At 40.6% G+C, this 11299-nt stretch overlaps 1 protein-coding gene across 1 annotated transcript; it reads right to left on the reverse strand.

Moving 5' to 3' along the window:
• Positions 1-9990: 9990 nt before the first annotated feature.
• Positions 9991-10736, reverse strand: ANP32D (acidic nuclear phosphoprotein 32 family member D). The gene is given in 2 exon segments (XM_019038093.2): positions 9991-10289; positions 10292-10736. Coding segments are annotated over 2 exon segments (744 nt in total).
• Positions 10737-11299: the final 563 nt, after the last annotated feature.

Genomic DNA, 11299 nt, shown 5'->3' on the forward strand with positions numbered 1-11299 from the left:
AGAGGGCTAAAATCTAAAGAGGACTCACAAATCATGCAACCTGTGACAAAATGCCAGGGTATGTACAACAGATGGAGGTGTCAACATTGGCTCGGCGCCCCACCTGTCTTTAGCAGAATTTAAAGGAAAGGCAAACTGTCCCATCCCTTGTTTTGATTTTAGAGCTCCAGGTGCTACTAGTGAGACCACCATGGACCCTCTCTGCACACCACCTTCTTACTATCATGAAGTGCTTCAAATTAGACTCTGATTAGAGGTTACTCTCTCCCACCCTCTAAGAGACCAGAAGGGCCATTCCCATCATAATCTACCTTTTTATTTACCTCAGTTTCCATAAGGAGTCTAAGCTCCTCCCTTTATCATCTCACATCACAGGGACTTTTACCCTTTTATGGCCAGATGTATCTCATAATCCAACTCCATTCCTACCTCTCTCAAACCACCCCAAGTCTTTTGCTATCCAAAAGTCATTTTTTTAAAAAAAACTCTATTTTTATTTTGGATTCAGAGGATACACACGTAGGTTTGTTACAAGGATATATTGCTGAGGTTTGGGCTTCTATTGATCCTGTCACCCAGACAGTGAGCATAGTACCCAATAGGAAGCTTTTCATCCTTTGCCCCCTCCCTCCCTTCTTTTGGAGTTTGTTGTTCCCATCTTTATGTCTGTGTGAGTGTAGCTTCCACTTACAGGTGAGAACATGTAGTATTTGGTTTTCTGTTTCTGTGTTAGCTTGCCTGGGATAATGACGTCCATCTACATCCATGTTGTTGGAAAGAATATAATTTCATTATTTTTTATAGCTGCATTGTATTTCGTGGTGTATTCCATGAAGAGAAATGTACCACACTTTATCCCATCCATGACTGATGGGCACCTGGGTTGATTCCATGTCTTTGCTATTGTGAATAGTGCTGCGATGAACATACAAGTACATGTGTCTTTTTGTTAGAATGATTAATTTTCCTTTGGGTATATCCAAAGTAATGAGATTGATGGGTCAAATGGAAGTTCCATTTTTAGTTCTTTGAGAAATGTTCAAACTGGTTTCTATAGGGGCCGAACTAGTTTGCATCCCCACCAGCAGTGTATAAGCCAGCATCTGTTATCTTTTGACTTAATAATGGCCATTCTGACTGGTGTGAGATGAGATATCTCATTGTGGTTTTGATTTGTATTTCTCTGATAATTAGTGATGTTGCACATTTTTTCGTATATTTGTTGGCTTAGTTAAAGAGTTTTGCCCAGCAAAAATTCTCAACAGAGTAAACAGATAACCTACAGAATGGGAGAAAATATTTGCAAACTATGCATCTGACAAAGGACTAATATCCAGAATCTATAAGGAAATTAAACAAATAAACAAGAAAAAAACCAAACAACTCAATTAAAAATTGGACAAAGGACATGAACAGACACTTCTTAAAAGTAATTTTTTTGTGAAACAATTTGTTTTATACATTCCTGAGTTTCAACCATACATTCTTTTTACAATACAACAAACAAAGCACTGAAAGATATTCAAAACAAGGTTCCAAGGTTGGCCCAACTTGATTGTTTGGGTATTTGTGGTTTTGGTAACTTTATAACTTTTTTAAATGAAGCTTTTAATGAAGATATACCAGGGTCTTGCTTTAAGACCAAAAGTATCCAAACCTAGTGTTACATTATATATATATATATATATATATCATAAGAAAAGCTATTCTATCAGGTAACAAAAATGAAGCTTCTCCCTCACCTAGCAGTTCATCTGGAATCCATCTTGAAAAGATCAATGGCCTGTTGGACTTAAAGAAGCCATCCCCCAAAAAATTGTATGAAAAGATCTATTGAAACTTATCAATGACAAACAGACATAAAACTCAAAGTTTGGCTCGTCTGAGGGGCAGGAGAAAAATGGGTGCAGATGTTCTTTTATACAGATGAAACATGGGTTCAGAAATTACATGTCACTTATGAAGCAACCAGAGAGGGACACGAAAGCAACTGTACATTCACTAGGAATTGCAATCATTTCAGATTTCCACTAGGTAAGAAAATAAAATTTTGTGTTAGTTTTTCCGTGCTCGGGTGAATGAAAAAAAAAAACAACAAAACCCAGCTGACATGTAGCAACGCCTCCAGCACTTATGTCCCTAAAAATGTTCTTTTTTTAATATATATTTTATTTTATTTTATTATTATTATACTTTAAGTTTTAGGGTACATGTGCACAACGTGCAGGTTTGTTACATATGTATACATGTGCCATGTTTGTGTGCTGCACCCATTAACTCGTCATTTAGCATTAGGTATATCTCCTAATGCTATCTCTCCCCACTCCCGCCACCCCACAGCAGTCCCCAACGTGTGATGTTCCCCTTCCTGTGTCCATGTGTTCTCATTGTTCAATTCCCACCTATGAGTGAGAACATGCGGTGTTTGGTTTTTTGTCCTTGCAATAGTTTGCTGAGAATGATGGTTTCCCGTTTCATCCATGTCCCTACAAAGGACATGAGCTCATCATTTTCTATGGCTGCATAGTATTCCATGGTGCATATGTGCCACATTTTCTTAATCCAGTCTATCATTGTTGGACATTTGGGTTGGTTCCAAGTCTTTGCTATTGTGAATAGTGCCGCTATAAACATACATGTGCATGTATCTTTATAGCAGCATGATTTATAATCCTTTGGGTATATACCCAGTAATGGGATGGCTGGGTCAAATGGTATTTCTAGTTCTAGATCCCTGAGGAGTCGCCACACTGACTTCCACAAGGGTTGAACTAGTTCACAGTCCCACCAACAGTGTAAAAGTGTTCCTGTTTCTCCACATCCTCTCCAGCACCTGTTGTTTCCTGACTTTTTAATGATTGCCATTCTAACTGGTGTGAGATGGTATCTCATTGTGGTTTTGATTTGCATTTCTCTGATGGCCAGTGATGGTGAACATTTTTTCATGTGTTTTTTGGCTGCATAAATGTCTTCTTTTGAGAAGTGTCTGTTCATGTCCTTTGACCACTTTTTGATGGAGTTGTTTGTTTTTTTCTTGTAAATTTGTTTGAGTTCATTGTAGATTCTGGATATTAGCCCTTTGTGAGATGAGTAGGTTGCAAAAATCTTCTCCCATTTTGTAGGTGCCTGTTCACTCTGATGGTAGTTTCTTTTGCTGTGCAGAAGCTCTTTAGTTTAATTAGATCCCATTTGTCAATTTTGGCTTTTGTTGCCACTGCTTTTGGTGTTTTAGACATGAAGTCCTTGCCCATGCCTATGTCCTGAATGTTAATGCCTAGGTTTTCTTCTAGGGTTTTTATGGTTTTAGGTCTAACATTTAAGTCTCTAATACATCTTCAATTAATTTTTGTATAAGGTGTAAGGAAGGGATCCAGTTTCAGCTTTCTACATATGGCTAGCCAGTTTTCCCAGCACCATTTATTAAATAGGGAATCCTTTCCCCATTGCTTGTTTTTGTCAGGTTTGTCAAAGATCAGATAGTTGTAGATATGCGGCATTATTTCTGAAGGCTCTGTTCTGTTCCATTGATGTATATCTCTGTTTTGGTACCAGTACCATGCTGTTTTGGTTACTGTAGCCTTGTAGTATAGTTTGAAGTCAGGTAGCATGATGCCTCCAGCTTTCTTCTTTTGGCTTAGGATTGACTTGGTGATGCAGGCTCTTTTTTGGTTCCATATGAACTTTAAAGTAGTTTTTTCCAATTCTGTGAAGAAAGTCATTGGTAGCTTGATGGGGATGGCATTGAATCTATAAATTACCTTGGGCAGTATGGCCATTTTCACAATATTGATTCTTCCTACCCATGAGCATGGAATGTTATTCCGTTTGTTTGTATCCTCTTTTATTTCATTGAGCAGTGGTTTGTAGTTCTCCTTTTTTTTAAATTTTCTTTTTTTTCTTTATTATTATAATACTTTAAGTTTTAGGGTACATGTGCACAATGTGCAGGTTAGTTACATATGTATACATGTGCCATGCTGGTGTGCTGCACCCATTAACTAGTCATTTAGCATTAGGTATATCTCCTAATGCTATCCCTCCCCACTCCCCCCACCCCACAGCAGTCCCCAGAGTGTGATATTCCCCTTCCTGTGTCCATGTGTTCTCTTTGTTCAGTTCCCATCTATGAGTGAGAACATGTGGTGTTTGGTTTTTTGTCCTTGCGATAGTTTACTGAGAATGATGATTTCCAATTTCATCCATGTCCCTACAAAGGACATGAACTCATCATTTTTTATGGCTGCGTAGTATTCCATGGTGCATATGTGCCACATTTTCTTAATCCAGTCTATCATTGTTGGACATTTGGGTTGGTTCCAAGTCTTTGCTTTTGTGAATAATGCCGCAATAAACATATGTGTGCCTGTGTCTTTATAGCAGCATGATTTATAGTCCTTTGGGTATATACCCAGTAATGGGATGGCTGGGTCAAATGGTATTTCTAGTTCTAGATCCCTGAGGAATCGCCACACTGACTTCCACAATGGTTGAACTAGTTTACAGTCCCACCAACAGTGTAAAAGTGTTCCTATTTCTCCACATCCTCTCCAGCACCTGTTGTTTCCTGACTTTTTAATGATTGCCATTGTAACTGGTGTGAGATGGTATCTCATTGTGGTTTTGATTTGCATTTCTCTGATGGCCAGTGATCATGAGCATTTTTTCATGTGCCTTTTGGCTGCATAAATGTCTTCTTTTGAGAAGTGTCTCCTTGAAGATGTCCTTCACGTCCCTTGTAAGTTGGATTCCTAGGTATTTTATTCTCTTTGAAGCAATTGTGAATGGGAGTTCACTCATGATTTGGCTCTCTGTTATTGGTGTATAAGAATGCTTGTGATTTTTGTACATTGATTTTGTATCCTGAGACTTTGCTGAAGTTGCTTATCAGCTTGAGGAGATTTTGGGCTGAGACGATGGGGTTTTCTAGATATACAATCATGTCATCTGCAAACAGGGACAATTTGACTTCCTCTTTTCCTAATTGGACACCCTTTATTTCGTTCTCCTGCCTGATTGCCCTGGCTAGAAATTCCAACACTATGTTGAATAGGAGTGGTGAGAGAGGGCATCCCTATCTTGTGCCAGTTTTCAAAGGGAATGCTTTGAGTTTTTGCCCGTTCAGTATGATATTGGCTGTGGGTTTGTCATAGATAGCTCTTATTATTTTGAGATAAGTTCCATCAATACCTAATTTATTGAGAGTTTTTAGCATGAAGCGTTGTTGAATTTTGTCAAAGGCCTTTTCTGCATCTATTGAGATAATCATGTGGTTTTTGTCTTTGTTTCTGTTCATATGCTGGATTACATTTATTGATTTGTGTATGTTGAACCAGCCTTGCATCCCAGGGATGAAGCCCACTTGATCATGGTGGATAAGCTTTATGATGTGCTGCTGGATTCGGTTTGCCAGTATTTTACTGAGGATTTTTGCATCAATGTTCATCAAGGATATTGGTCTAAAATTCTCTTTTTTGGTCGTGTCTCTGCCAGGCTTTGGTATCAGGATGATGCTGGCCTCATAAAATGAGTTAGGGAGGATTCCCTCTTTTTCTATTGATTGGAATAGTTTCAGAAGGATTGGGACCATCTCCCCTTTGTACCTCTGGTAGAATTCGGCTGTGAATCCATCTGGTCCTCAACTTTTTTTGGTTGTTAAGCTATTGATTATTGCCTCAATTTCAGCTCCTGTTATTGGTCTAGTCAGAGATTCAACTTCTTCCTGGTTTAGTCTTGGGAGGATGTATGTGTCGAGGAATTTATCCATTTCTTCTAGATTTTCTAGTTTATTTGCGTAGAGCTGTTTATAGTATTCTCTGATGGTAGTTTGTATTTTTGTGGGATTGGTGGTAATATCCCCCTTGTCATTTTTTATTGCATCTATTTGATTCTTCTCTATTTTCTTCTTTATTAGTCTTGCTAGCAGTCTATCAATTTTGTTGATCTTTTCAAAAAACCAGCTCCTGGATTCATTAATTTTTTGAAGGGCTTTTTGTGTGTCTCTATTTCCTTCAGTTCTGCTCTGATCTTTGTTATTTCTCGCCTTCTGCTAGCTTTTGAATGTGTTTGCTCTTGCTTTTCTAGTTCTTTTAATTGTGATGTTAGGGTGTCAATTTTAGATCTTTCCTGCTTTCTCTTGTGGGCATTTAGTGCTATAAATTTCCCTCTCCACACTGCTTTGAATGTGTCCCAGAGATTCTGGTATGTTGTGTCTTTGTTCTCATTGGTTTCAAAGAACATCTTTATTTCTGCCTTCATTTCATTATTTACCCAGTAGTCATTCAGGAGCATGTTGTCCAGTTTCCATGTAGTTGAGTGGTTTTGAGTGAGTTTCTTAATCCTGAGTTCTAGTTTGATTGCACTGTGGTCTAAGAGATAGTTTGTTATAATTTCTGTTCTTTTACATTTGCTGAGGAGTGCTTTACTTCCAACTATGTGGTCAATTTTGGAATAGGTGTGGTGTGGTGCTGAAAAGAATGTACATTCTGTTGATTTGGGGTGGAGAGTTCTGTAGATGTCTATTAGGTCCACTTGGTGCAGAGCTGAGTTCAATTCCTCACTATCCTTGTTAACTTTCTGTCTCATTGATCTGTCTAATGTTGACAGTGGGGTGTTAACGTCTCCCATTATTATTGTGTGGGAGTCTAAGTCTCTTTGTAGGTCACTCAGGACTTGCTTTATGAATCTGGGTGCTCCTGTATTGGGTGCATATATATTTAGGATAGTTAGCTCTTCTTGTTGAATTGATCCCTTTACCATTATGTAATGGCCTTCTTTGTCTCTTTTGATCTTTGTTGGTTTAAAGTCTGTTTTATCAGAGACTAGGATTGCAACCCCTGCCTTTTTTTGTTTTCCATTTGCTTGGTAGATCTTCCTCCATCCCTTTATTTTGAGCCTATGTGTGTCTCTGCACGTGAGATGGGTTTCCTGAATACAGCACACTGATGGGTCTTGACTCTTTATCCAATTTGCCAGTCTGTGTCTTTTAATTGGAGCATTTAGTCCATTTACATTTAAAGTTAATATTGTTATGTATGAATTTGATCCTGTCATTATGATGTTAGCTGGTTATTTTGCTCGTTAGTTGATGCAGTTTCTTCCTAGCCTGGATGGTCTTTACAATTTGGCATGTTTTTGCAGTGACTGGTACTGGTTGTTCCTTTCTATGTTTAGTGCTTACTTCAGGAGCTCTTTTAGGGGAGGCCTGGTGGTGACAAAATCTCTCAGCATTTGCTTGTCTGTAAAGGATTTTATTTCTCCTTCACTTATGAAGCTTAGTTTGGCTGATATGAAATTCTGGGTTGAAAATTCTTTTCTTTAAGAATGTTGAATATTGGCCCCCCCTCTCTTCTGGCTTGTAGAGTTTCTGCTGAGAGATCAGCTGTTAGTCTGATGGGCTTCCTTTTGTGGGTAACCTGACCTTTCTTTCTGGCTGCCCTTAACATTTTTTCCTTCATTTCAACTTTGGTGAATCTGACAATTACGTGTCTTTGAGTTGCTCTTCTCGAGGAGTATCTTTGTGGCATTCTCTGTATTTCCTGAATTTCAATGTTGGCCTGCCTTGCTAGATTGGGGAAGTTCTCCTGGATAATATCCTGCAGAGTGTTTTCCAACTTGGTTCCATTCTCCCCGTCACTTTCAGGTACACCAATCAGACGTAGATTTGGTCTTTTCACATAGCCCCATATTTCTTGGAGGCTTTGTTCGTTTCTTCTTATTGTTTCTCTAAACTTCTCTTCTTGCTTCATTTCATTCATTTCATCTTCCATCACTGATACCCTTTCTTCTAGTTGATCGCATCAGCTAGTGGGGCTTCTGCATTCATCATGTAGCTCTCGTGCCATGGTTTTCAGCTCCATCACGTCCTATAAGGACCTCTCTGCATTGGTTATTCTAGTTATCCATTCATCTAATTTTTTTTCAAAGCTTTTAACTTCTTTGCCATTGGTTCAAGTTTCCTCCTGTAGCTCGGAGTAGTTTGATCATCTGAAGCCTTCTTCTCTCAACTCATCAAAGTCATTCTCCATCCAGCTTTGTTCTGTTGCTGGTGAGGAGCTGCGTTCCTTTGGAGGAGGAGAGGTGCTCTGATTTTTAGAGTTTCTGGTTTTTCTGCTCTCTTTTTTTCCCATTTTTGTGGTTTTATCTACTTTTGTTCTTTGATGATGGTGACATGCAGATGGGTTTTTGGTGTGGATGTCCTTTCTCTTTGTTAGTTTTCCTTCTAACAGACAGGACCCTCAGCTGCAGGTCTGTTGGAGTTTGCTAGAGGTGCACTCCAGACCCTGTTTGCGTGGGTTTCAGCAGTGGTGGCTGCAGAACAATGGATATTGGTGAACCGCAAATGCTGATGCCTGATTGTTCCTCTGGAAGTTTTGTCTCAGAGGAGTACCCGGCCGTGTGAGGTGTCAGTCCGCCCCTACTGGGGGGTGCCTCCCAGTTAGGCTACTCAGGGGTCAGGGACCCACTTGAGGAGGCAGTCTGCCCGTTCTCAGATCTCAAGCTGCATGCTGGGAGAACCACTACTCTTTTCAAAGCTGTCAGACAGGGACATTTAAGTCTGCAGAGGTTACTGCTGTCTTTTTGTTTGTCTGTGCCCTGCCCCTAGAGGTGGAGCCTACAGAGGCAGGCAGGCCTCCTTGAGCTGTGGTGGGCTCCACCCAGTTCGTGCTTCCCAGCTGCTTTGTTTACCTAATCAAACAACTAACTTGGCAATGGCGGGCACCCCTCCCACAGCCTTGCTGCCACCTTGCTGTTTGATCTCGGAGTGCTGTGCTAGCAATGAGCGAGACTCTGTGGGTGTAGGACCCTCCGAGCCATGTGTGGGATATAATCTCCTGGTGTGCTTTTTTTAAGCCCATTGGAAAAGTGCAGTATTAGGGTGAGAGTGACCCGATTTTCCAGGTGCCATCTGTCACCCCTTTCTTTGACTAGGAAAGGGAATTCCCTGACCCCTTGCACTTCCTGGGTGAGGTGATGCCTCGCCCTGCTTCGGGTCGTGCACTGTGTGCTGCACCCACTGTCCTGCACCTACTGTCTGGCACTCCCCAGTGAGATGAACCCAGTACCGCAGTTGGAAATGCAGAAATCACGCGTCTTCTGTGTCGCTCATGCTGGGAGCTGTAGACCAGAGCTGTTCCTCTTCGGCCATCTTGGCTTCTCCCCCTGGCTTTGTAAAATTGTTGTAAGCACAGAAATACATGTAGAAGAATTCTCTCGTCATTTTTGTAAAACAAAGCATTCTAATATTTTACAGAACAAGATAGGACAGTTTTTTTTTCTTGTAAAGAAGTTGAAGTTTGAGGGTTTGTTTCTTCTCTTTTAATTATTATTACCAAATCCATTTTCCTTGTAACTCACAAGCCTGCCATTTTCAGCTCTCTGGCTCTTAAGCTCTCAAGAGTAACATCTGAGTCCTCTTTGTAGAAGGAAGCCCACCACTATCTGTGAAGGGGGAAAAGGGATGAGAGATGGGGAATGTCCCCAAACCAGTGCCAAAATACACCTTTAGGTTGCTATTTACAAACCAGGGTGTTGGATGCCTCTAGCAGTTCCGAGAAAAGCATGTGAATCAAAGCAAAAGATATGGCTGGTGCTCAGACCCTTCTGGGTGTTGAGTAACCAAACTGAGACCAGCCGTGGACTTCCACCCAACCCGAGACTTGGGAAATACCAGGAAACATAAGAGAACTCCAAACCATCTTCTTTGAGAGCCAGGAACAAATGCTTAGTGTGTACTTAACTATTGCATTTACAGGGACAAAAACTGGACACAAGGAAAAAGTAGGGAGAAAAAATAAAGAGTGGCAGTAAAAATAGTATTTTATTCCACCCCCTCCTCCCCTCCCTTCCCCCACAACCCCCAGTACACTTTTCCTCTCTTGCTCCCACAGCAACGTTACAATCAGAAAAAAATAAATTTCAGGGGGCAGGATTGGAGCGGGGGAGGGGATATGGCTAAAAACAATAGGAATTTTTCAAAATAGATTATTCCACTTAGTCATCATCTTCTCCCTCATCTTCAGTTTCTTATTTTCGCTTCTGACCCCTTTCTTCTTCACCAAGCTCTTCTTCATCTTCCTCATCATCTACCTCTCCATTGTTATAACCTTCATCCTTCTTCTCCTCTCCACTCACGTCCTCCTCTTCACGTTCCTCCTCCTCATCCTTGTCCTCCTCGTCTTCCATTACCTGAGCATCTTCATCATACTCCTCCTCATCCTCATCCTCGTCCTTGTCATCCAGGCACTCCACAAAGCCCTCACCATCCGGGTTAGGGGCCTCCTTGTCATCCGGTCACAGCCGTTGAGATATGTGAGTTGCGGGAGGAGCTTGAACATCTTTTCTCAATAGTCGTTCAGGTTGGTTACCTCGCAATTGAAAAGGTCTAAACTCTCGAGGTTTTCTAACTTTTTCAGGGGCTCTATTGTGCTGAGGTCTTTAATTTTGTTGCCACTTAAATTTAGATGTATGAGGTTTGGACACTTTTCTGCCAATACTTCTAGGCCCACTGAGGCTCTGTTACTGCTTAGTTCAAGCTTCTTAAGTTTGTTTAACTTTGGCAAGTTTGCAATTGAGGTGAGGCCTATGTTGATCGTATTTAAGAATTCCAGTTCTTCAAATTCATCTGTGAGGCCTTCCAATTTGCCTTCATTTGACCGACTGTTGTCCAGGACAAGTTCTTTCACATCGGAGGGCGTCCTGTTCCACAGCTCTAAATGAATCCATTTGCCCATCTCCATCTCTCATGCTTTCTCTGCAGAGGCTCCTGAGCCAGCGGAATTCAACCAGTAAACCCCGAACCCACAACCACGCATTTGAAAGCTCAACCAGCTCTGCTGGGTTCTCTGAAAGTAAATTCTTAATTCCACATGCACCCAAAATCTATTATCTCCCATCACATTAAATTGTGCTATCATTCACCCAGTTGCTCCAAAACCTTAGAATAATGACTACTTCCTCTATTTTTCTATTTTACATCAGATAGATGTATTGGCTGTACCTTTACAGTGTATCCTAAATCTGATCACTTCTCATCATCTCTAGGCCACACCATAGTATATATCTCACGGACTGTTGTCAAAGCCTCCTAACTGGCTCATTCTTATCTTCCTGCAGCAGCCAGAATGCTCATTTTAAAATGCAGAAAACCCTAAAGACTCTGCCAAAAGGTTAATAGAACTGATAAACAGTTTTAGTAAGATTTCACGATACAAAATGAATATACAAAACTAGTAGCATTTCTATACACCAATAGTATTCAAGCTGAGAATAAATCAAGAACACAACCCCATTTACAATAGCC

The sequence above is a fragment of the Gorilla gorilla genome, chromosome 10 (genome assembly GCF_029281585.2).
Source record: "Gorilla gorilla gorilla isolate KB3781 chromosome 10, NHGRI_mGorGor1-v2.1_pri, whole genome shotgun sequence".
NCBI classification, from domain to species: domain Eukaryota; kingdom Metazoa; phylum Chordata; class Mammalia; order Primates; family Hominidae; genus Gorilla; species Gorilla gorilla.